This window comes from Coenobita brevimanus, chromosome 57 (assembly GCF_032717465.1).
Source record: "Coenobita brevimanus isolate Jiangsu-jjx chromosome 57, ASM3271746v2, whole genome shotgun sequence".
NCBI classification, from domain to species: domain Eukaryota; kingdom Metazoa; phylum Arthropoda; class Malacostraca; order Decapoda; family Coenobitidae; genus Coenobita; species Coenobita brevimanus.
The window spans coordinates 26,512,862-26,540,361 of NC_137010.1; the positions used below are offsets into that span (position 1 = coordinate 26,512,862).

General features: G+C 43.2%; 1 protein-coding gene across 1 annotated transcript in view; it reads left to right on the forward strand.

The window, feature by feature from the left end:
• Positions 1–27,500, forward strand: part of LOC145401944 (uncharacterized) — a 148,633-nt gene that overhangs the window by 14,549 nt on the left and 106,584 nt on the right. Inside the window, exons 3-4 of the mRNA XM_080274051.1 lie at positions 6,481–6,501; positions 11,158–11,186. Coding sequence (XP_080130177.1) covers positions 6,481–6,501; positions 11,158–11,186 — 50 coding nt within the window. The remainder of the gene's footprint in view (positions 1–6,480; positions 6,502–11,157; positions 11,187–27,500) is intronic.

Here is a 27,500-nt window from a genome sequence, read left to right on the forward strand (position 1 = left end):
GGCCGGCTTTGTACGAGTAATTCCATGACTTTGTATGCAAGCATCGAGCCTTCTTACTCCTGCCTTCTAAATATCACTTACACGGCCAAAACCCCAGACTCAGGCCACATATATAGTCATACCCGGTCCCGGACATTGGCTGCATCCTTAATCACACCACCACCACCACACACTGTATACCCGCACTTTCTGCTGTGTTGAACATTGGATAACAGACTTTTAGGACAGAGGAGAAGAGGAGAGGAAATTAAATGAAAGGAAAGGAAATTAAGAGAAAAGAAAGAATATTAATGGAACGGAAAGGAAGGAAGAGGAGAGGAAGGAAGGATAACGGTGGAATGAGGAAGGAATTTAAGGGGAGGGGAGAGGGAAGTGAAGGAAAGTAGAGGAAAAAAAATTAAGGAAAGGGGAAAGAATATGAGAGGGCGGGGAGACGAAAGTAAATGTGAGGAATGGAGGGGTGGAGAAAAGGGAGATGCTTCCATAAATGAATTTGACTGTAAATGTTGAGCAACTTAGTTCATGGGTTTTGTTGTCAGACAAAATGTCCGTGTCCCCGTCAGCCTGCCTTCCCTTTGCCTGACTATTTCCAGCCTCGTCAACGTCTTCTGTTTTCTCTTTTTCTCGCCTTTATCCTTTCCCTTCGCCTAACTCCTTCCCTTCCTGCTAGTATGTTGCCAGAATGTTTCTTTAATCAGTCAGTCTGCCAACCCTTGCCTTCTTTCTTCACTCATCTCTTCTCTACTCTTCTCTTCTCTTCTCTACCGTTAATTTTTTCCCCCTTCTTACCCTTCCTCTCCAGTTTTACTCTCCTCACTTCTTCCGTCCGCTCCTCTATCTCTCTATCCCACCCACCTTGCTCCTCCTTTCTCTTCTCCAGTTTTCTTTACTTCCATTCCTCTCCCTTCACCTTCCCTCCGGTGACTCTTCCCTTTCCCACCCATCGTTTACAGCCGTTCTTTTCTCCCATTTCCCCTGTACCGCTTTTTATTTCCTGTTGTCCTCTCTGTCTTCGTCTTCTCTTACCTTTCTTTCCCCACCCTTTTCATCCACTTTTTTTGGAGTGGTTTCCTACCTCCCTAGCGTGCTCCCTTTTCCTTTCCGCTTCATCCCTTGCGTCTCCTACCCCTTCGTCCTGTCTACCATTCTCTGTCCTCCTGCCCCACGTCTCCCCTACTTTCCCCTCCACCTCTACCCTCCTTTTCTCTGCATTCAGTGTGCCCGCAGAGCCAGTTATCTTCCCCAGCACGTCAGCAGCTGAGTGTTATGCGGTGTAGAGACCCCGACAGTCAACAATCCTACAAGTGCTTCGGATATTGTGTTGTTTCACTAATCCACTGAGTCATTCCAAATACTTAAGTTCTTTTCAGTTGTAAACTAGGCTCAGTCCCTTCTATGGAGTGGGACTTTCCTATACTGATTATAATTTACAGACAGTTGAAAGAGCAGATTTTAAAAGGACATTATGGTGCTCAAGGATATTAACCCTATCACCACCAGAGGCCTCCCCAAGTGAAATAGATCGTCTGGCGGCAGTAAGACCAAATATAATAGACCCCATCGTACTGAATGCGTAAAGGAACATGCAGCCCTAGTAAGACTTCGAAGCAACCAACCTTACAAATCATAGGAGTTAGTATTTATGATGGCGTTGATTATGACAGGCGCGCGACAGTGGCCATAGTTGTCCCATATATCTTTACAGTAGGGTCACTAATGGTGTGGTCTGAGAGAGAGAGAGAGAGAGAGAGAGAGATGAAGTCTTGCTCAATTGGTGAGTGAATGCATGTCTGACATAATTATTACACCGCTCACTCTGTTCATCAATGCTTTTTTACATTTCGCAATCCTGTTCATATTTTTGGCACCTACTTACCCCTCCGTAGATGGTGGTAGGTAGGGACACCCAATATCCACTCACATAATGTACTGCTGCCTGCCACTTCCTTCATGTTTGACATTCTTTTTTGTGTCTTTCCTCCTCTCTTCCTATTTTCCCATTTCAGGTGGCTCTACACTGAGTGACAAGCCAAATGGTTTCCAGTAACTCAGGAAACCATTTCCTACGCGTATTGGTAATCATATAGCTAAATAAGGAGAGCCTACTATGGTGACCTTGTTAACTGGGTGGAGAGACGCAAATGCGACATCCACCGAGGAACCAGAACACCACACTAATTCCCCCACCTTACTGCGGCGAGGCGTCGTCAGCGACATGGGAACATTGGTTCACTGCACGGGAGGACCCTACACGAGGGGGAGGGGTTGCGTGCCTGTGGTTGATGGGTCTGCTTGATCAGACAGACTGTGGTAGCAAAACAATAGCAACGAGGGACATGATAGGATACAAAAACCCACACTCGCAGACGAAAAAAAATGTATTCCAAACAGTTTCGGCAACAGCTGTCGCCCTCTTCAGTGGATCTACAGACCAACAGCTGTCGCCGAAACTGTTTGGAATACATCTTTTTTCGTATGCCAGTGTGGATTTTTGTATCCTATTTCATGGTCACGATAGTGTGACCCCTCAGCCGTGAGGGGCATGATGATGAGTAATGCTATTTGTTTGGAAGAGGAATAAGGAAGATGATGATGACTCTAATGCTGTATGATGGTGTAGTGATGTGAAGATGTGGAGAATGTCCGGGACTGGGGTATGCCTATATTTGTGGCGTGAGTCTGTGGGCCATTCTCGTTGACTTAGGGAGGCTTCGTAAATTTAAAAACCGATGATTAAGAGGGTATGATATGCAGTGTAAATCGTAAGGAAGAAGTCATACGGAGTTTTCTATGCGAACAAAAATAAAGTTCTGAAGGAAAGATGGCGTTTATTGACTGAAATATAGAGAATGCTGAGTCGATACTTGAACGTGAAAACACACACGCTGGAGGAAGTATAATCAGTCATACATTCGTTCACTCGTTAATCATACCATCGATGTAATATTAATAATAATAATAATAAAAATCGTATTGATGATGATAGTAATAAGACTACTACTGATAATGGCGATAATAATAATACATGCAGTAAAGGCAATAGTAAGGATAATAATTGTAACACGAGAAATAAATTAATGTAATAATAATTGTTTAGTGCATTACATAAAGTCTAGAACACAATACTTCCTGTTTGAGAAATAGTATCCAGTCGAAAATACTCTTGCTTTAAAATCATTAACTTACTGATGTTTTTGTAGCTAAAATAGAAAAGCTGTGCCAGATACACTCATTTCCTTAGCCTAAATATATTGGTTGGCCCCAAATCATCCAGTTAACGCCTATTTCCAAATTGTACAAAGAAAGGTGTGGTGTTAATTTGTTGGGCACTGTACATTTTCATAATTACGTGTGTTTTCCTTTTTCCCTGGATCAAACTCATTCCGTGTATAGCAGTGCGAAAAAAGGTGATGATCATAGTGATGCTGCTTTGGGAATGAAAGTGGAAGAAAGAGAAGTGAGGGTGAAAGTGGAAGGAAATGAAGAGCTGGAAGAAGAGCAGGGGGAGCAGGAGAGAGAATATTGATAAAAAGAAAGAGGGAGAAGGTGAAAGAAAGAAGTAAAACGTATAGTGGCAGAGAGAGAGAGAGAGAGTTTTTAGGGCGGTAAGTGAGATAAAAGAGGGGGCGTAAGAGGTATTTAGGGGAGACTGAGGGAGATTAAAGAAAGTGTGTGTGTGTGTGTGTGTGTGTGTGTGTGTGTGTGTGTGTGTGTGTGTGTGTGTGTGAGAGAGACGAGGGGTGTTGTGTTGTGGCGGCAGAGAGATTAGAAAAGGAAAGAGAGAAAGAGGAATGTATCAAAAGCAGAGTGTGTGAGAGAGATTAAGATCACAATAATAATTTATAGTGTCAGAATTAGAGAGAGCTAAAACAGTGTATTACGTTGTTACTCTGATATCCAGTAGTGTGTGAAGAGGGAGTGAGAGCAAAATGTTGTGAATTTAGAGAGAGAGAGAGAGAGAGAGAGAGAGAGAGAGAGAGAGTGAGTGGTGCCAAAGATCCACATAGCGCCGGTGCCAAAACAACCTCAGTTTAAGGATGGAGGCCGGGTGGAGGGTGGGGGGCTAGCGCTCTCCCCCCCCCCCTCACTCCTCCTCAGGCCAAGGTTGCAGATCTGTTGGCATGCGGGGAGGAAATATGACTCGAACTGAAGGGATCTTTACTGGGGCGTGAAGGTTGGTTAAGTATATGGGGATCTATTTTTTTTTTATAGATGAGAGTTTGCATTTGTTGTTTCTTTTACTCTTCTACATCGCCTCCTCCCCCAAAACACTCTCTCTCTCTCTCTCTCTCTCTCTCTCTCTCTCTCTCTCTCTCTCTCTCTCTCTCTCTCTCTCTCTCTCTCTCTCTCTCTCTCTCTCTCTCACACACACACACACACACACACACACACACACACACACACACACACACATCATGGCCTTATTGGTGTAGCAAAGAATGGTAGCCATAGACATTTTAAACAAACTCGACATAATTTACTGTTACCAACGTGGATACGTTATTGAATTGATCCATATCGCTTCGTCAGTCCTAGTAACCCGCTTACCTAATTCTGCTGGGGCCAGATTTCCGTCAACAACCGAGAATGGTACCATAACGACCTTGTTAAGCCTATAGTTGTTGTTGTGGCATCTTTTGAACCAGCCAGGCAGCAGTCAGTTGTTTAAATAGTTTGTTTGCGCTGGGGAGACTGGTACCCGCACGGTCGCTGTCGGGAGTTTGGGGTAGGTAGGAAGGTAGGAGATTAGAAAATAGATGCAAGGAAGAGGGAAGGAAGAGGGGGAATGGGAGTTCAGAAACAGAGGACTGGGCTACAGATGAGAGAGGCGCAGAGGAGGAAGAAGAGAGGGGAGAGGGAGGGTAATGATGGAAGGGAGTGCAGAGATACGAATGGGGAAAGGTGGAAGGGGATGGGATAGAATTGGCTGGAGGAATGTGTGGAGGGAATTTAAAAACGAGAGAAAAGAGTACGAGGTAGAAGAAGAGGGAGGGTTGAGATAGGGGAGGGAGGTAATTTAATTATACGCGTCGAAATTCCTTTACTTGGGCTGTATATTGGCTTGTTAGGGCACAGGGAAAGGTACGGCCAAGGGAAGGGTGGGATGAAGGTAGAGGAGAGAGTGAGATGATAGAGGAGCGAGGGAAGAATGAAAAAAAGATAGATTTGGAAAGTCGATATAGATAAATAGTAAGATAAAGTTGGTATAGACTGAGAAGAGGAAGCTGATAAGAAGAGATGTTAGGAAAGTCAGGATGGAGATTGAGAGAATGATGAGATAGGTAGAGACAAAGGAAAGATAGGAAGAGGGGATGGAAAAAGATGGAGGCAGAGTAAGGGAAGGTGGGTTATGGAGGGCAGGGATCGGGAATTAAAGGGAAAGGTTGGAGTGTGTGTAGGTATCCGAGGTTGAAATGAGAGGTAGAGTGCTGATGGAGGCAGTGAGTTGGAAGGGTTGGTATGGTGGCAGATTGTTAGTGTCTGGAAAGAGGGAGGGGAAGCCTAGTTCATTAAAAGATCGCAGTGATTATTTTGCATGCGTTGCGCTGGAAAACCGAAAAGAAAAAGCGCAGTTGGAAGGAACTGTTAACAGCTATCTTAGTTAATTCCCCAAAGAACGACAGCCACTTAAGGACTAGTTTTTTGTTCCTGCTAAATTTACTTATTTTGAGGGGGAACACTTCTCCCCAGTAGTGTTAAGCCTCCAGAGGGCTATCCCCCATCTGAACAAAAGAGTGAGACCGCTGCTCCGTAGAGAAAATTTTCACACTATAAGGGGCAAGGTTTCCCTCAGTTTAATTGTATGTTGTTTGGTGAAAGAAAGTTCTTTGTGAAGTTACTGCTTTTAATAGGGTTAGTGGAGAAACAGAATTGTAACTGTTTAAACATAGGTAGTATTATAGGTGCACGATGAAAATCAGGTTTAAGGAGAGAGAGAAAGAATAAGCGAATGAGCAGGAATAGAGATAAACTGAGGGGTAGGGAGGAAGGTATGCGCAAATACTTTGGGGATGTTCGCCAAGCTCTCGGAATCTTTTAGTCCACCTTCGTAAGGCGTCTCTTTAGTCCCCCGTCGCAACTCACAGCGCTACGTTTTCTCTGACGATATTATCAAGGGGATGCTAGTGTTGAAGAAAGCTCGTTGTATTTAGTGGTTGACGTTACAGGTAATGTACAATGTGTATGTGGGAAAAAGACATACCTAAGCTCCCAGACTGGCATTTTTTTTTTCTTTCCATATTTGGTTCTGCCTGTTATCGAGGATCTTTTTACTTTACAAGTGAACTCTGGGTCCCGTTGGAAAGACACTAGTCTTGAATGAAAATTGTGTATCATATTCAGATCGTGAAAAGACAGACTGAAAATTGCCTTTATTGTTGGTATGTATTTTTGTGTTTGCGTATCTGTTAATGTGTGTGTGTGTGTGTGTGTGTGTACACTTATAGAGCCAACATGCGTTCGTGTCAGAATAGGTGACAGTTGTTGACTGAGGCGGAGTACGTTCTGTTTATGTGTGTGGGTATCTATTTATGTGTATAAAAATGTGTGCGCGTGTGATTGTGTATTGCATAAAAAAACGAAAGTAGCATGTGCGTGTTAGAATGTGTAGCAGCCAGAGTTAACAGATGGATTACGTATACAGTATATATATATATATATATATATGGATTTATGTGAAATTGTGCATCAGTATGTGTGTGCGCTGTATGTATGCATGTTTGAGAAGGGGAAGGAAGAAGGAATATATATATATATATTGAGAGAGAGGGAGAGAGAGACAGACAGATAATAACATCGAAATTCGAAATCACTCTGAAACAACGCAGAGAAGCTGCAATATGGGCTGTGGTGAAAGGGAGGGGGGAGTGTTTCCTCGTCTTCCAAACGATTACCGGCGGGATAATTCAGCACTCTTGCACTTAGCCTTCACTTCGGCATTGCAGCACTGAATGTGTCTAAGTAACAAGTCATAGTCCAGAGAGGAGAAGGGAAAAGATGGGGAGGGGAGGACGTAATACCAGGAGAGATGGCTGGCCAGAGGAGAAAGGTGGAGAAGGGGAGTAGGGGAGAATGGTGGAGGGAGGGAGGGAGGGGATGGGAGAGGACGGGGTGTAATGTAGGCCAGTTGTATCAGTTGGTGGATTTCTCTCGCGATTGCTGTGTGGACCCTTTTGCCTTCATTCCTACCATCTTTCTTCTATACTTTTCTTCATTCTTTCCATTTTGACCACCTCGATTTTCTTCCCTCATGCTTTTCCTTTTCCTTGACGTACTTCCTGAAGTTTTACCTTCATCACTTTAATCATACGTTATCTTTCTAACTTACGGACGCCATCTTTTTAAATGTTTTCTCATTTTTTTTTTTTTTTTTACCCTGCACCTGACAGTCAGAGGAAGGTGTTGTTATCACTGGGATCAGTAGGTGTCCGTCCGTAGAGTTGGGCGGCAGGGTGGCTGGCCGGGCGTAGAGATTTTGTTTCCGGACCAGAACTCGGAAAGTATTCACTATATAGTCATGGAATTTCACATAGTCATGTCTTATTGTGAAGTGGTGTCTTTTGATAGGTACCATGCTATGTCTTAAGTAGGTTTTTGTTCATTAATGAAAAAGTAAAAAAAAAAAAATCCAGAGACTCCAATGCGATCTGTGCAGGGAATCTGAAGGGGTCCAGGTTATGTGTTCTCAAGGCGTTCTCCTTATGCCCACCTTTAAAAGAAAAGATTGGGGGGGGAGGGCAGTTATGCGCTTGGGTAGGTGTGCAGGGAGTTGGGGGTATGTGCATGGTCAAGTGGAGGGTTGCAACAGCGTAGCGTTGCCTTTTTTCTTTTTTCTTTTTTTCATCATGTTTGTTTCTTCATACCTTTTCTCTGTTTTACAGTTATTTTGGAGCAAAGCCGTTTATGCTATTTTCGTTGGTTTCTCATATAATAAGTGCCTTAGTGTGTCACAACCACTTTTGAATTAACCATACTGTGCTAATTGTTGTGACTTTGTGGTGGTGTAATGTTAGTTTTCAGTGTAGAAGTGAATGTAAGTGTTGTTTGTTGTTGCCTTTTTTATTGTTAAACAGCCTCGTATCTTCACCAGCAGAAAAGATCATCGGGCAAAGATAGTCACTGGGACGATGCGTAAATTAGGAGAAAATTGCATGTTGTCGGACGCAGATTTGCATACTTAGCAGTGACTCAGATCTACGTAAACTTAGTTATGAGTCCTGGTTTTGAGCTCACTCTGGTTGTTGCCGACCTAGAATTTACTTATTATTATTTCATTGCATCAGATACCGGTACAAGTAGCAGAAGCGAACGAAAGAAACAAGTAACAGAACTGTCAGTCAGTGAACTCAAGATAACAGTTTCGTTTCCGGGTTGTGGACAGGTAACGATTGAAGCAGTTCTGAACATGAACACTGATTGATGGGTATGAGTCGGGAGGAAGTATTAACCGGGCGCAAGCGCGTAGACTCTTAGAGAGTAAAATGTAAAAGGCGTAATTGTACTGATGCTGTTGATATTACGGCGGTGGTGTAGCTGTTCTCTTTTTCTCAAACCTGGCCAGAAATTGACGTCTGGCCATTTTGATTGCTGAGTTGTAACAGTAGATTAACACACATGCTAATTATAAGAATGTGCTATGGAAAAGATGTCGAGCCATAGAACTGTCTTTTTCTGCTTTGAGTTACGTGAAATAAGATGCAAAAGGACAAAAATCCAGGCCAAGTTAAGGTAAAAAGAGTATAGTGATATATTGATGTGGCTGTAGAATTCTGATGCAATGTGCTGGTGTTAATGGTGATATGTCAGTATGTGGTGTTATGTAGCGGTGTGATATTGATGGCGCTCATGGTGTGATGGTCATGGTGTTGTTAGTGTAGTGGTGATACAGTCTTATTATGGTGGATTTGTGTTATAGTGTTGTTAGTGTGGTGGTGATAGAGTGCTATTATGGTGGATTTATGTACTAATGTAATGGTGTCATGTTGTTGTAGTGGTTTAGCGCTGTTACTGGTGGTGTTGACGGTGATTGGTGTTGTTAATAGTGTGACAGCTGATGATGGCGTTACGATGCAATATTGGTGGTGTTAGTTGTGATATTTCCCGTTACCGTATGTGCTATGGATGGCGAGTATGGGTGATATTGGTACTGTTAGTGATGTTTTGATTTATTGGTTTGATGATGATGGTGTTTGTGGTGGTTTTGGAATATTCTGATAGTGGTGTAGTACTGATAGCTATGTGATGTGAATAGTATTACCTGCGTGATACCGATGGTGTTAGTGGCGTGATGATGATGTTATTGGTGAATTATGTGTTAGCGCTGAGATGTGGATAGGCTACCTGTGTGATACGATTGTGGTGTGATAACGATGACTATGTGGTATGATGGTGTTATTGATATTACTGATGTATTGAGTGTGTTGACGCTGAGATATGGATGTGATATGATAGTGTTGGCAGCGTGGTAATTATGGCCATGTGATATAATAGTGTTACTGCGATATGGCTGGAGTTAATAGGGTGATATTAATGGTGCTAGTGGTGTTAGTCGTGTATCGAGCGTGTTAGCGATAAGATTTGGATATTTATGTGATATACTAGCGTTAGTGGTAAGGAAATGACAGCTGTGTGATATGATTGTGTTAGTGTGATATGGTTGAAGGTAGGAGAGTGGTATTGATGGTGTTAGTGGTGTTATGGACTCCACCTGGCACCCCCTGGCACCACATCTGCCGAACCACCACCAGCCACCACCACCATTACCATCAACATTCCTCCAGTCACTTCCGCCCGCCCGCCCTCTGTGAGGGAAGACGGTTTTCAAGTTCAGGCCTTCAGGTTACAGTGCTTGAGCTAGTTCTTTTGGTGGAGAGAGAGAGAGACAGAGACAGAGACAGAGAGAGATGCATCTTTTTATTAGTCTCGATATTCCATGGTGTTGTGATCTAATTGCAAATTTCTAAATTAAATCCAAACCAGATGAATCTTAGTTAATCCAACCAAACTTAATACAGTACTGATCCCTGTTAGCATCTTTATTTCGAGTGTGTTTTGTATCCAGTAACATTTATATTTATGTATTTATTCGTTTATTTATTTATTTGCTGATTGCCACAGCCGGAGATATTCCATAGTGAATGATTTAGCAACGCGCCACATTAACGACGATATGAACATGAATAGAAAGAAAAAAGTAGCTGTGAAGACCAAAATACAAGTCTGATATGGAAGATATGAAAATAAGCATTAATAGCAATACAAAAAACTCACCCCATGTACCCAAAGTTTTTGTTCAATTAGCATTTGGTGAACTACCTGAAAAATTATTACAGAGGTTATCAGGAGGTCAGGTTGTTTGTGGATTGGGAAGTCAGTTCTGAACGCCAGTTTTTGTAACCATACATATTACAGCATGATTAGGGTACAGAACTATTTGCTTAGGAGGTATATGGGGTTGTGTATACGGGGAAACGGTAGGTGTTGGTGAAAGTACGTGGATGAGAGAGGTAAGGTAAAGCTAGGTTAAGTTTGACTGGTTAGGTTTGGTTGAGTAATATTAGACAACTTAGGATGTGTCAAGTAGGTTAGGTAGGCTTGGCAGAGGATGTGTGGGGAGGTTATGTCAAGTGAGATCAGGGTAGGGTATGGTCGGTAAGAGCAAGAGATGGTGTGAAATTAGGTAGGATAAGGCACGTTAGGACGAGTGGGGGTAGAGTAATTATGGATGAGAGTGAAATGTTATGCCCAATGAGGGGTAGGTATGTGGGAAAAGTGTTGGTGTAAGGTTTGAGTGGAGTAAAATTTAAGTCTGGTGTATCTGACAGTTGATGGATTTGGGTTTTGTAGAAAATAGTTGGTTAAGTTTGAGTAGAGTTAGTTTTAATTTAGAGTAGATATAAGTACCAGATAATGTGTTGGTTACGTTGGGTTAGAATGGAGTAGAGTAAACTTTAGTCAATAACGGTACTGGTAAAGTCAGGATGGATTAGGCTAGGTTAGACAGCAGTTAAAGTCAGTTGATAAAACAACTGGCAGTGAATTAACAAGTGAATCAAAGAATCAGCATGGTAACTGTAACGTTGTAAATACTGATATAGCTGTATCTGTGCTGAGATTGCGGTACCAGAGCTGACGAGGTGTCTTTGTGAGTGGAGTCAGGAGCAGTCGGTAACAGCGAGCGAGCGCACGCTCACGCACGCACGCACGCACGCACGCACGCACGCACGCACGCACGCACGCACGCACACACACACACACACACACACACACACACACACACACACACACACACACACACACACACACACACACACACACACACACACACACACACACACACAAAGTTAAATTATTTTTTTAAATATTTTATTGATTTCAGCTTTTACATTAAATTCTTACTGCTCTTTTGTTCAGAAATTGTTGTATAGTGTAGGATAATATAAAGTGGCCATGAGTGAGCGAGGATTTAATGTTCGACCTTGATTATAATTGAAGATATGCCAGGTGCTAGCGAGACGGGGGGGAGGGGGGTGCATTGGAGAGGGCGAGGGGCGGAGAAGGGTAGGTGAAATTGTGAAGTGAGGATGTGAGGCATTTTGAGTATGAGATGGGGATAGTGTAGAAGGGTATATGTTAACCCACTTATACGATTTTCCCTCCCCCTAACGGTTATATTTTAAGAATGGCCTTGTAAGAGAGTGATGAAAAGAAGTGCCAAATTTGTACCATCAAACGATTTTAAAGGATCTTTCTTCTGCCTGCGGGTGACTTTACACTCCATCTTGTGTCTTTCCTTCATTCTTTCCCCTTCCTTTTGCCTGTGGGTGACTCTACACTGAGTGACAAGCCAAATGGTTTCCTGTACACCAGGAAACCATTTACTACGCTGGGTGGTAACCATATAACCAAATTTTGGCTCCTGGTGGTTTAGTGGGTAATAAAGGTGCTCCAGTCGGATTGAGCCGGTGAAGGTTTATTTCCAAGGGGTGATTGGGGTTTATTGCTCACGTAATGCCACTCAGGGATGAGTGAGGCTGGTCACTCATCTTAAATGCCAGGACCAACTTTCCTAGCCCCGGGCTCCTACGCTCCTCATGGGGCAACGTAGGATTAGATGTTGGATGGATGGATGGATCTCATAGAAGGGACTTTATAAGCAGTTTCCAATAACCCCTTCATTTCCTTGACGTCTTTTATATTTTACTCATTATAACGTCAGACGATTTTATTGGACAAACATGAAATGTAGTGAAGGCGTTAACTTGGTAAGGCAGGATGTTCTGCTTTCACCTCCACCTTCACCCTGCTCTTTGCCTTGCCCTGCTGACCCTTCACTGTGGCTGCCTTCACTGTTTTATTCACCTTACCCTCACGTTTCATCCACAGCACAGAATCACAGGACTTGTTTTATTGGTTGATATTTTGGCTATCCCCAGACGGTTTTATTCAGGTTAATTAACATGGGCTTCGGACTGGAGGGTTTCCATACATCCTTCACCATCCCCTTCAATAAGATAGTTGGTCCGTTAGTTGAATAAAGCCCTCTGAAGGTCATCGAACTGGAGGAGTTAAGGCTGTGTTTATATTGCTGCTCTGAGATAAATTACTGTCTAGCCGAAATGACTTAATTTACCTAAATGCATCCTTACGGAAGATAATCTTTGTTCAATTGATTCACTGCCTTAATCATCCCAAGGTAGTCCAGCAGTAGTAAGTTTACCAAATGTATCCTTGTCCTTCTTAAAGTAATCATGCCGAATCTTATTAGCATATCCTGTTCTAACTGGGTATGGCAGTTGTTAATCAGACTTGACTTGGTTTGTTCTTAGCCTTACCAGAATTTTTATGACCTAACCTAACCTCGTTTTATTGTAAGCCAGTGGTTCTCAACCCTTATCCTTGCATCCCCCCCCCCCCGCACACTGATGTTACTGAGGTGGGTTGTGAACCCCCATACCCCACCACATCTGGAGGTGCGAAGAACCTGATATGAACAAGTGGGTTTTGTACGAGTTGCTAACTGCTAGTTGTCATGAGGGCAAAGCGGACAGTCCTGTTTTGCACTTGTTCATCTTGCTTTCCAAGTTATTTTCTTCTCTGTTGAGTTCATCCAGGTTCCCAAGACTTGACCTTCGCATCGGCACGTTGCTGCTCGTTTATCTGGGATATGGGAAACACCAGACATACGCAGGGGTAGCAGGATGTAGCTGTGACGTAGCATTTTGTAAATGGAGCGTAGAGCTCTGTTGACGGTGTGTGTGTGTGTGTGTGTGTGTGTGTGTGTGTGTGTGTGTGTGTGTGTGTGTGTCGGGTGGGGGGGGGAGGCAAACAACGGTGGGCGAACGGATATTTCTCTTGGTCTTCATATTGTTCCAAGAGAACTTTAATTATCGAAGGCTTCATTTCCTCTTTCATAGGTGGTGATTAAGCATTAGATGAGCTAGTTTAGATGGAGGCTTGAGTAAAGAGACCGCAGTTAAGGATAACAATAGGTTCAAACGTCCTCGTACCCACCCACTGGATAAAAAGTTTCCATAGGTCTGTACACTTCCTCCGTTTCTTCTATCTTCCAAATGTCTTTTCATTTTGGCGCCATTTCCTTATTTCTTCACCATTTTGCTTCAAACTTGGCATAGTTGTACCTTGGGCCAAGATCTCCAAACGCTTATTTTTTTCATTATTCTTGTCTTTTAAAAGGGTTTATGAGGTCAAACGTTATACCATATAATACGCTAGTTTTGAGGTCCTATGTTTTTATATGTTCTTTAATCATTATGGGATTTTGCACAAAAACATGTCAGTGTACTGTAGCTGGAGACCATCTTGCATTCTCTTGGGAATATTGGCAATCTTATTTAATGACAGTAACTCTGTTATGTAGATAGATAGATATACATAAATAGATAGATAGATAGTATTACTTCACTTAATGTGGGTTTGGGTTCACTTTTTTTTTTTAGTGGGAAGCACGAGCTGATTATAATTATCAGACATGGCCATAAACAAAAGGCAGTCAGGGTAAAGACGAACCTTGCTGTAGAAGTTGTCATCGATTTTTTCCGTACGACATTTTAGCCAAAACTATTCTTTTTTTTTTTTTTTTTTTTTTTTTCGTATTCTTGAGAGGTCTTAATGAAATCTGCGTCTGGTAAACCTATAAACTAGGAAATTTTCGTGGAAGCTTCTTAGGATCCCAGAATGAGAAGCACTCATTCATTTAAGTCTTTATTCTCCTAGTCTTGTCACAATCTTTGACAGGCCCTGCTAAGCATGGTCCAACTGCTGTTATGTTTAATGTTCTTATGTTCTAACCCAACCTCGGACAGATACAGACATTTTGTTAATTCCTAGCTCCTGCATTCCGTATTCTGTTCTAGCTCTAATTATATATCTTTTGCCTGGATTTTTGTTCTGTTTCCTCCTAGTGTATTCGTCAAAACCATTTCATTCCTTCTATCCAGGACCCTTCCAAAGCGTAGGAAACCAACTTGCATCATGTCCATGTTAAATACGTCACAAACCTACCCTTAAGTATTCTGGCCAAGTTCATCCGGTTCTTGGTCTCGTAGTTCTTCCTAGAATATTACATGCACGTCCTCCTGTCCCTGAACGCCCCGCCTATCCCCGGTGACGTCAGGACCCCCTCCCCCTCCCTCCACCTTCCATCGAAGGCATCCCCCAGTTGAGGTTTTCCCCCAGGACCTACACACTTTACCTCTCCTGTCCTCCTACACTCACTCCCCTTCTCTTTACTTTCATCTCTTTAAGAGAACACACACACACACACACACACACACACACACACACACACACACACACACACACACACACACACACACACACACACACACACATTCTCTCTCTCTCTCTCTCTCTCTCATGTATATCTGTTTGACTGTTTTGTAGCTCTCTTCGACAAGGAGAGTATGTTTTCACTCCTGCTTGTTCGTTAGGTTGTTTGTCTATTAGCAGGATTACTCAAAAACTAAGAGAGAGATTTGGACCAAATTTGGTGGGTAGATGGCCCATGTCCCAGGGAACAATCGATTGACATTTGGGACCGATGTTTTTTAGTTTGTTTGTCTGTCAGCAGGATAACTCAAAAACTAATTGAGAGATTTGGACCAAATTTGGTGGGTAGATAGCTCATGTCCTAGGGAACAATCAGTTAACTTTTGAGACTGATCTGAATCGTGTTACAGATTCTGGATCCAGAGAACATTTTCTGCGAAACTAAATCAGTGATGAGAAACCCTAACCCATTATGAAGAGTGGATTGTAAATTACGTTGCCCTTGTCGGAGAGATGCGCTTCACTTAATGCCACTCTGATTTTTAATGCATCTGACTGTATTCCACAAGCCACCACTTGGGAACTGATATCTTAGCACTGAACTGTGATAATATCAGCTGAGTGTGCAGTGATGTGCTTGGGATGTGTAATTCAGGACGACAAAGCCTCCAAGAAGAGGGACTGTCTCAGCATCAGCAGCACTTCAGTGAAGCGACAAGACTGTCGCCTACCATTGAGCTGTTTGTAAATTTTTCTCTTTTATATTAAATTCACTTCTTTATTTTTAGCTGCAGGAGTGGCAACAGGTCCAATGCTACTATGTTTACTTTTGTACAATACTGTTCATATTTACTTATTCTCATTCATCACTCTTCTCGTTGCCATCTTTCTATCATCCTTTATCTCACTTCTTTTTGTCTTTGTTCCCTGACCTTCCTCTTACCCACCCAAGACACTCGTACGTCAGACGGGCGCACCTGTGACTTCCTCACCCACACTCTCTCCTTCCCCCCCTCCCCCTCTAATCCCTCCCTCCCTCTTGTCTCTCCACCAGTTTTTCACAACCTCCCTCTCCCCTTCCTCTACCCTCTCTCCACCCTCTCTCCCTCTGTCTCTTGCCTCAACCCTCCTTGCTCTCTTGTGCTTGTTTTCGAATAGCTATCATAGTAATAGCCTCGAAAAGCACCAATATATCTGATCCAGTTTTCTTTACTTCGTACTTTGTACTCTTACTCTCCTTCCCTCCCTCCACTTCCCCCTGCCCATCTCCCTAAGGCTGGTCTCCCTGAATTCTCTCCCAGTTTCTCTCTCCTTAACTATCACTCCCTCTCTCTTACTCCACCCTCCCTCCCTCCGTCTCCCGTTCCTCTTTCCTCCCATTGTCAGTTGCGTCTCTCCATGGAGTTATGATCCTACTTCCCACCTGCATGGGTACCAGGATCTTTTTAATGTATTATCAGTCAGTCAGTCAGCAACCATGGCTCTTTCCTTTCCTCCGGTTTTTCGTAGCCCTTTCCCCTCCGCCCCCCCCCCTCCTTTTTGTACTTCACTTCCCCTCTTTCCTACTCAGTTCTTCCTTCGTGTCTTCTGTTCTCCTTCCTTTATTTCCTTATATATTTCCCCTTCCGCCCATGAGTCACCATTCCTTCCTTGGCCGCCCCTTCTTCCTTTCCTTCTCCCCCCCTCTCTGTTTTTTCTCTGCCTTACAGTCTTTCCCACTTTCCCTCTTTCTCCCTCCATGTCTATGAGTAAACATTCCCTTCCTGCCTCACTCTCCCCTTCCCTCCCTCACCTCCGTCCCCCCACTCATCTCTCCTTGCTTCTCTCTTTCCTCTCCTTCCTGTCCACACACTCTTCCCACTCTCCCTCCGTCTTTGTCTCCCACTCGCCATAAATTATTCCCTATATTTACTCTCTCTCTCTCTCTCTCTAAGCCTTCTTTGCTATCTTTGTCTTATTCCCAAGTATAATAATCCCTTAGAAGATGCAATGTATGGACCAACCGACATAAATTACTTTTCACTCTTTCTTTTAAATACAAATGTTTTTATTTGGCGTACAGTAACTCCCGGACCGTCGTTAGAAGGGGCCGGCCTAGCAACGGCTTTATCACTGATTTAAAAGTACTGAGGTGATGGAGTCTTTATGAATTAGTCCTTTGCAGCTTCCACCCCTATCCATGATTCTCAGAGGCACCCCGATTGAAGGTCCTGTCATAGAAATAAGTGTTTATATTGATCGTACATTAAGCACACACCAGCCCACTCTGTTGTACCACGGGACTTGTTCTGTCGCTAGTTTCTAGACAAACTAAATTGTTGCTGGGGCCATTTTAGGTTCTTTTTGACCCTTTTTTGGGCAAGAACTCGAAGGGTGCGGCAGCAAACAGCCTCGCTGTTCTGGTTGTATTTTACTCGTCTGGTATCAGTGTTATTTCAGTCTTGCCTAACGTACATCTTGCTGGACCCATAAAAGATCACTTGTATCATACTTGTGTGTCTGATCAAAGATGAATCTACTTATTGGAATCTTGATGCACTTCATTAGCTGGAGACTACGTAATATACTGATTCTTGTCTTGGATGTTATTTTACATCTATCATGCATGGTATCGTAATATTAGTTTACCCCTCAACTACGATATCGTCATATTTACATGAATATTTCTTGCTGCCTTACAATTTTGTACATTTAAACTTGACACTTGACAAATTGAGGAGTTAATGAACGTTTTATCCATCCACTTCGAAAAGTAATTCCCAAGCTGAGTAGAATCATCTGGAGGTACCAAGAACGGAATAAGAGACTTGATCGTACTGAGTGTGTTAATATGTTGGAAATTATGATAGAGGAAGAGTTGCTTGAAGTGTTAGGAGTGAGGGCGAGGCAGAGTTGGCAGAGTGAACCGGCTATATAAAGTTAGTCACATATAGAACTGACGGTGGTTAGCTTAGCTGAAGGTTAGGTTTAGATTAGAGGAATGGCTTGTTTAGGCTAGATTAGGTTAGGTAATGTCAGGTGAGGCGAGGGTAGGCAAAGTTGGGTTGGGCTAGGTTAGGTCAGGTGTGAGTTTAAAGTTTGGTTAGGTAAGGTTGGATTAGGTGAAGGTAGGATAAGTTAGTTAATATTTGGATTGGTTAACTTAGATTAGGCAAAGTTAGCTTGTAGGCCTGGTTTAAGTCAGACTAGGTGAGGCTTAGACAGATTTGGTTAGAGAGTTGCTAGGTTTAGTTAGCCTACAACAGGTTCATTTAGGCAGGCATCTAGGCTAGCTGAATTTAGCTCTCTGTCTAGCTACATACTTTACCTGTATGTGTATTTAAATATCGTCATCCATTCGAGGGAAAAAAAAAAATAGTGTTTGCCCTTCCCCCCCCCCCTCGTCCTCCTCCTCTTCACTCTTACCTCAGCCTTCCTCCTCCAACTAAGGGGGAATGATATATATATAGATATATATATATATATATATATATATATATATATATATATATATGAGAGAGAGAGAGAAGGGGAGCGCAAATACAAGCCAAAAGAGCAGCGACAGTGCGAACTGAATTTCGAAATACAAAAACTTACGATTTCCAAAACATAATTTATATATGCCAATTGAAAGTGAACGTAGCTAAAGGAATAATAGGTTACGAGGCTAATTCTCTCAGTCTTTATTTCTGTAGGCTATTTATTAGTATAATTTGTCTCCATCCAGTCCTCTCTTTATATAGTTTTTTTTACGTACTTTAATCATTTTTACCCATGTACTAATTGTGTATATTTTGAGAATCAGTATTTTTTTTTTCTCTCCCTCTCTCTGAACAAATTTCTGCACTATGAAATCAACACAAACCTTCACCGTCTTCACCTCCTCCCTCCCTCCGTGACGTGTTCCTGCCTTCCTGCTTCATCTCTTGCCTCATTGTCTTGCCCTGCCCTACCCTTGCTTCTCCTTACTTCCTCCTTTCTTTCTTCTCCTGCCTGCCCTGACTGCCTTGCCGCTTCCTTACTGCCTTCCCTCCTAGCTTCCTATCTTAGATCTTCCTCACTGACTTACCCTGTTATCTTACCTAACCTTCTTACCTTACCTCTTACTCGTTGCCTTCTTGCCATACCCCTTCCCCATTGCCTTCTTGCCATACCGCTTCCCCATTGCCTTCTTGCCTTATCCCTTCCTCATTGCCTTCCTGTCTAACCTTCCTGTCATACCCCTTCCTCACTGCCTTCCTGCATTACCTTGCCCATGTTTATATGTTTTTATGTCCCTGTCCTCCCATGGCCCTAGTATTTATTAGTTTGTTGTGGGCCTTATCGTCGTTGGAACAGGAGGCTTCCTTATACTACCTCCTCCTTACTAGTGTATATTATGGCAATCCTTTCAGGTCGATGATGTATTTTTCATTGTATTGAAAAAACTGCTGTACGATTTCATTCAACTAAGAGCACCCTCGTACTGAAGAGGTTAATGACAGGTCCGTGTAACCAAGTGTAGCTGATAAAAAAAATAAGTAAATACATAGATAGAGAGAGAAACTCCCAGACTGAATGAAATTGTTGATCGATAGCAAAACTAAAATGGAAATAGACTGAAGGGTTTAATATTCTTGTTAGGGTAAGGAATCTTTCTTAAATCACCTGTTCCTCCCCAGTTAATTTCTGTATATGGCAAGTTAGTGTTGCCGTGTGTGTTGTTCATGTATGCTGTGTTAATATTAGTAGGCTGTTAATGAGGTAAAAGAGAATATTAGCCCTTTCACTTATTATTAATATTTTTCATTCATGCTACATCTTAAATTATTGTATTCAGCTCAGCAAAAACCTCTCATGGTTAAGAGATTATTAAAGGCTGTATTTTAATTTAAGCAGTTCGATACGGTAACCTTTACTGAATAAAATCATCTGGAGGTAGCAAGAATAAAATTTTAAAAAAGCGTCGCATTGTAGGTTTTATCTTTTAACAAAGGAGGTTTGCTTAAAAAATTGTCTGATGGTACCAGAAAAAAAAAAAAAAAGCGTAATCTTACTAAGGAGGTTTGGGTTACTATAACGAACTCAAGTCTTTTCAAGGAATCTCGTCTAAGCTGAATGAAATCGGTTGGCGGTAGTGAATGCTGTTGTAACTCCATTACCACATGGGTTAAAGTAAATCGTTCGGTAGTGGCAAATATAAAAGAAGATATCATTCTGAAGGCGTGAAGGTATATTATGGAAGATAAATATGTAACGAGGCCTGGTGCTGGTAATGGACGCCCTCCCGCGGCGCACCAATATAGCCAGGTGGCTCAGTTGCTCGGTTATACAAACGTCCTCCAGCTGCTTCCCTTCCTCTCTGCAAAGAGGATGGTGGACTGCAAAAAGCAGCTTCAACCTGCAGTTGGCTGGGTTCACATTAAGATGAGCTTGGGGTTACAAAAACCCATTACTTGGCGCAAAATTGCCATTTCCCCATATTGAATCCTGAGCTTTATAACATTAGACTGTGCTATGGAAATAATGTTGAGTCATGGTATTGTCTCTTTCTGACACTGAACTACGTGAAATTGCTTGCAAAAGGGGCAGACTTGGGCCAAGTTAAGGTGAAAGAACTATAATAGATGGTAGCAGACCAAATAAACCATGTGAGTCTCTTGGTCATCCGTCTTTATTGTCAGAATTCTTTAATTTTCACCCACTTTCGTGTTCTTTGCCTTGCGTTGGTTTTCAGGTCCCCCTCCCCCCTTTTTTTTCCATAGTATAATCTTCCAGCTAAATTGAGCCCTAGGATTCTGTGTGCCAGTACTGTCAACTATAACCCTCTCATGATTGGAACAGCTTTAATATGCAATTGCATTTGACGTCAAACTATTTATATTAAGTTGAGGATGTGTTCTAGGATCCTGAGAATGTTAATATTGTTTCACTGTTGCCCTTCCTTTAATTCTTATTTTAATGTTCTCTTTTCGTTGTTTTCTTAGTTTCTTCTGTTTTGTCTGTTTCATTTTTCCCCATATCTTGAGTCTTTGTTTGAAGCTCATTTCCTACCTTTGTTGTTTTCATGTTTACTTCCGTTGCCCTTGTGTGCTCATCCTTTGCCTTTTTGTGTTTTATTCTTTAGCTATTCTTTTCTTGTTTATTTCTTTACTCGCTTTATTTTTCTTGTGCTTGCTCTCTCTCTCTCTCTCTCTCTCTCTCTCTCTGTAAAGTCATATAGTATATGAATATGCATGTGCCGTACGTATGTACACTCGCCCAAATAAGTGATGACTCGATTTCTTTAAGTTTCGGACGAACTCCCTGGGTTTGGCAACGTTCACTTGATTGGGAGTTAGCAGACGGAAACAGTCTTTGCCTGCCCTGCAAACATTATGGTGTAAACGAAAACTAATCTTGCGATTGTATTGGTTAAGTTTAACGTTTATTTGTTTTAGGTCAATAACAATAATTAAGTGAAAAAGCGACATTTGGCACGTTTCCATTAGTCGTCACGATTCATGCTAGCAGTGTTACTAAAGTTGCATTTTTCCCGCTAAATTTAGTCATATTAAAAGCTGTTTTAAAAGCTATCTAACTGGTAAAAATTTTAATATTTTCTGTATATCTAGCGTTCATTTAAAGTCCTGTGTAGTGTTTTTTTCCTAAGTCTCTCAGTCTGGCAGATTTTTACCACTATTGAGACCAGTCTAGCGTGTATTCATTTATTTATGTATATGGATGCATGTTCGTTTGTATGTGTGTATGCATGCATGTATGTATGTTGTAGTATATGTATATATTTTTCGATATGTATGCATTTCTTCTGAATGTTTATCTTTCTCTGATCTTTTTTTCCCTCCATAGTTGTTTGTCCTTGCTATCCCCTTCCTACCTCGTGTCCTTGCCTTCGTGCTTTACACTGCCTACCCACCTGCCTCAAGTAATGTAGGCGTGGGTATTGTAGGCGAGCCAGGGAGTGGGGGAGGCAGGAAAATGAGAGAGAGAGAGGGGGGGGAGGGGGGGAGGGAGATAGGGAGGGAGGTCTGGTTGCAGTCTGCGAGCGCGAGTCAGTGTACCGCTTGACACTGCTCGGTGCAGTACTAGTGTTCTCTCCAACACCACACCTGCCCCCTACACACCTGCCTCCAAACCTGTCTCCACACCTTCCACACCTGTTTTTATATCTCCCCCACCTGTTCTTCGAGTTTCTTTCAAAATTCGAGGCACCGTGGAGGTCGCTCGTATCTATCGACGGTGCGGTCACGTGTGAGGAGTGAGCTTTATTTACACCTGATCCGATGGTCCCAAGCATGTACGACCACGAGTGTTGCTCTTTTGTTGCTACTAATATTTTGTTGCGTGATGGTGCTGGTGGAGTGTGTCTGTGGTGCAGGTGGTGTGTTCTGTGATTATCATAGTGGTGTGTCCGGCGCTAATAGTTTGTTGTTTTTATTTTTTGTTTGATAGCTGTGAGTCCACGTGTGATATGGTACAGTTATCAGGCCCGTTTTGTAGTGTGCCGTAACAGTGATTGGTGGGGTCATTTTTTGTTTGGTGGGGTCATTTTTTTGTGTTTGGTTCGCTGTGTGCTTCCTCGCGTTTTTGTGTTGTGGTGTGAAGTCCTGCTGTTTTTTTTTTTTTTTTTTTTTTTTTTTTTTGATTTGGTGTTGGAGTGATTTATTATGTTTCGAGGTGTCTTTTGTGTTGCGTTGGCAGTGCTGTAGTGTATTAGTGGCGTTTTCGTGTTGTGTTGGATCGTTCGTCGTGTTTTTGTATTGTCTTCCAGTGATAAAAGTTTGTCCCGTGGCGGTTACGTGTTGTGTGAATTAGTGTGTTGTTCGTTGCGTTTTGTGTTGTAAAAGTCTTTTTTTTTTTTTTTTTTTTTTTTTTTTTTTTTTCCGTGCCGTCTTGTGTTTGTCATTTTGGAGTGTGCTAAGTGCACCGGTGAGGATGGTGTGGGCCCTGTACAGCGTGACCGGTCGACTCGTAGACACTGACCAAAACAAATCCTTCTCTTCCTGGTCCACTCCCTCCCTTTCCCAGGCCCACGATTGGTTCAGAGCCCCCTTCTCCTGTACCCCCCGTCACCCGACGACCCTAGAGAATGACCTGTACGGCAAAGAAGGCAAATACGACACTACGACATCCCTCGACCGTCGTCCTGATAGCGACCATGAGACGACCGGAGATAGAGAACGACTGGAGGGTAGTAATGGAATTGACAGTGAGGTGGAGGACGAGATTTTTGAAAAAATAAGGGAAAGTGGGAATGCTTGTTGGGACGATCTGAAGAGTCAGAAGGACGAACTGGACCGTCAGGAAGATGATTTGAACAGCGAAGAGGACGTTTTGGGGACGGAACGACGAAGGAATGGGCTTGGTAACAAGAACAGATTGGTTAGAGAAAAAATGTGGACAGAACGTCCAATGAACAGAGCTGATTGCACTGAACTGCACAGCGAAGAGAAACCAGGGACAGTGGGACAGGATGAGCTTGACTTTTATGACAAATTGGCAGACCGACAAAAAGACAGATTTAAATGTGTGGACGAAAGTGACAGTGAAGAAGTGGACGAGTTGGGAACAGTGCCACAGGAAAGCAAGCTTGATTTTATTGACGAATTGGACAGTGACGAGATGGACGAGTTTGGAACAGTTGGACGGGAGGACGAGATTGATTTCAGTGACAGTATAGACAGTGAAGAGATAGGGACACGCCAATGGAAGGGCGACAGTACAAGCGATGACAGCGAGACCGATGACGAATTTGGCGAAACCCAACGGAGGGGCGAGAGGAGGACGATTCACGAGGCGATTTTTGACGAGGGCGAGGTTGGATTGCGCTCCGGGTGGGAGTTCATCGTCCTCGAGGCTGTCGGAGAGAGCGAGGACTGGGGCGAGATTATGGGAGGGAGTGAGTGGAGCGAGGATGTAGGAGAGAGCGAGGAGTGGTGGGAGACTGGGCGAGAGAGCAAGAGGATTGAAAGTGACGAGTCCGAAAGTATAACGGACGAATACGAGTCAGTAAGAGACAAGGATGATTGTGCCAGAGATGAGAAAGAATATATGAGAGACGAGATTAGTGAGAGAGTTGTCAGAGCTGTGGGAAAAACTGTGGGTTGTAGGAAAGTGGGAACAACTGTGAGAGATTCCTTGGGAGACACTAAAGTGACGACCAAGAAATGTAGATTTGCTGACGAGGCGATACATGCTTATTCCGAAACGACCCTGAGACCCGAGGAGGTGCAAGAGACAACATACACCTCCCTGTGGTCTCTTCTTTGTGGTCTGGGAGCCACCAAATTCCTCTCGAGATTGTTGAACTTGGAGAAGACTGATTCCTCACCATCATCTACTTCTAGCTTCTGGGACAAAGTAGCGTCCTGGTTCAAGGAGGATTCACTTGAGGCTTCAAATTCCAGTTGCTCGGCGTGTAAGGAAGGCGACCACTGCCCAGCCAATCCTACCACTACCTGGAATCGAACGTGGCTCTGCTTTACTTGGCAAACCACCAGTGCAAGCACTCCGGAACCTAAGCTGTCTCTCAAATTACCCCACATCAAACGCAGACGACTCAGATTACCAATCAAAACCCGGTTGAAACTGGTATCCAGTCGACGAGTTAGTTGGCGCTCAGCGCGTCTGAAATTACCAAACCCACATTTTAAGCTTCCTTACCGACTTAGGGTTATTTTACCTTCAACTTTTATGATGAAATGGGTCTTACGACGTCGCATTTCCTCCTTCAAGTCGGCCTTCAGACGTGCCTTGAAGCTGCAGTTTGTCTTGCGCCAAATAAGGCGAATTGACATGAAAATGCCAGTCAGATCAAGAAAGGTTGACCTCCCACGGACTTTAGGGTCAAGCGGGGGAGGGGCGCCTGACCCCGCTACGTTGACCTCACACCAGACTGTCTCCCCCACTCCCACTCCCTCACATGACTCTCCCTCTCCCAAGCATCCCTCTCCCACACCCTCACATGACTTTCCCACTCACTCGCGACCCTCTCCTACACCCCCGTCTTCCACATCCTCGTCCCCTTCTTTCACACCTACGAACCCCTCTCCCTCTCCACACCCTTCACCTACTCCCACTCACCCCTTTCCCATAGTAACTCTATCTCCTGACTACATCCCTTCCATACCCACCCTGTCTACCGTGCACTTATCTCCTTCTACCTCTCCCACATATAGATCCTGTAGTCCTCCCACCCTCTCATCCTCCCCCACGCCTCTCTCCACCAAGACCTCGCCTCCCTCTTCCACTCGTAGCTCCCCACTCCACATCCACTCAGGTACACCCGCACCACTTTATGCAGTTCCCTCCAACCCTCAGATCCTTAACCACACTCGTTCCACCCACACAGACATCCCAACGCCCACACCACTGCATGCCACCCCCTCCACACCCACACCCTGCACCCATTCTTCCACTCTCTCCACTCCTTCCACAAACATAAGTGTCCCAGCTCCACATTACGGTACCCCATCCACGCCTCCCACACCCTCCTCTTCCCTTTCAGCCCCCTCTTCCACTGCCTTCACTCCTCCTCCCACTGACCCCACACACTCCAACAACACTCCCACGGACGCTATCCCCTCTCCCACCCCGCCATCGCTCCCCACTCAGGCCCCCCGCCCCAGCCTGCTTGACCTGATCCCCTACCTGCCCGTACTGACCCTCAAGCGACTCATCAGAGACCTGCGGACCTTTCTCACTGACCCAGTCTTTAGGTAACTCTTGACTCTTGCGTAACTCTGGACTGACTTGGGTAACTCCAGTCCCAGTTTTAGCTCTTTTGGGTAACTTTCGAGTTACTTGGGTAATTTCTAAGCACGTGGGTAAGTTTATAATCTTAGTTTTGGCTCTCATGGCTCTCTTGACGGGACTCAGGTACATTTGGGGAACTTTGCACTGTCTTGGGTAACTAAATTGGCTTTTAATTCATGTAACACTAGACTGACTCTTGACTGATTTGGGTAACGCCAGATTGACAAGTCATGCTAGTGTGTGGTTACGGGTGACTTCAGTTCCCAGTGTGGTGAGCTGTCGAGTGCTGTGGGTAATGCATGACCGACTGATTGGCAAAGGGCCTTATTTTCCTGGTTTATCTGGCTGTCTTGCACATCTTCCTTGCAAGCTTACTTCCAAGCTTGTTTTATATGCAAGCTGTGGCTATTAAAAAGATGTTATCGCAAAAACGAATTAATAAGAGGCCACGTTCTCAGGAGCTTATGCAGCTTAGTAACGCGTCTCCCATACCAGTATTTTTATTTTTATTTTTAAAAATGGCATGTTGTTATGGTTCAGTATGGTATTGATATGAACCGTGCCAGTATGAAGAAATGCATACTTAGCACATGGATTATTAAAGTGTGATATACACGTCATCACAAAGGAGGAAATGCCTGGGAACCTTCTAGTCTCACAAGAATACAGGCCTTACTGACATACCTGGCCAGTGCTATTTTTTGAGTGTTGTTGAAGGCTTCTTTTTGGACTGAACGGTGTTGTGAGTCAGTTTCATGTAATAACCCGACTTTACCAACATTCTGACAAACACTGACTTCCCCTCCTTGTCGCACTGACTTCAGATATCTGATTTGTTATCTCAAGGCTGTTGTCCCACATGATATTATGACTTGCTTTGCTTTGTAACTTTACATCGATTTTTCTGCAGTTCCACATTGACTTGCTTTGTCTTGTTTTGTGTACTACTTAAGTACTGAATGATAGCTTAAAATGAAAGGGTTTGCGAGAATGAGTCCCATGTAGTATTCTGAGTTAACCAGGTGTGTGTGTGTGTGTGTGTTGTGACGTAATTCTGACTAATTACAGTGACTTAACATTGACTTCCCACAGCATTTCTACCTTGACTTACATTACCTTGTGTGTGTTTCAAGGCCAGCTGGTCCGCTCGTGTGTCGCTCTACTCTCCGCTCTCCAAAATTTCTCTATATCGCGTATTTCGTGTGAGTTTGGGAGGTGTGTTTTGAATCATATATGTGTTGCTGTTCTGAACCATGTGTGTTGTTCTTTTGATTCATATACTCGTATGTTTGTTGCTGTTTTGATTCGTATAAGTGTGCTGCTGTTTTTAATCATAGATGCTCTAAGTGTGTTGCTGTTTTGAATTATATACTGTAAGTGTATTGCTGTTGTGAATCACTTATATTGTAAGTGTGCTAGTGTTTGAATCATATAAGTGTGCTGCTGCTCTGAATCATGTGTGAGCTGTTGTTTTAAATCAAGTGTGCTGTTTCTTTGAATCATAAGTGTGCTGCTGTTTTGTATGATAAGTGTGCTGCTGTTTTGAATCGCATGTGCATCTGTTTTGAATCATGTGTATTGTTGCTGTTGATGGGCTGCATTCTTACACCCTTACTACCACCTCTTCCTAAGAACATTATTTTGCATATTATGCCTCTACACTCTCTTCCATGTTCGATTTACCTAATACCGACACACTGTAGACTGCAAAAATATCGTAGAGAATTATTAACTCCTTCAACATCTTACATTATTTTTATTTAGTTATTTATTGCCACACCTTGACGATTTTCTTCGAGTTTCAGACCTTTGTAGTGAAAAGATTAAGGGGGTTGTGATAATCCCTTCACCAAAAGGGTGATCTTGTAATAGCTGAAGCAAATTGTCTTGGAGCAGTGAGAGGTACAGAAGGCAGTATCACACTGAAAAGATTAACATGGCTTGTGCAGAATCTGGCAAGGAAGAGGTAGTTGAGAGAAACTAAAACGAAGAATAAT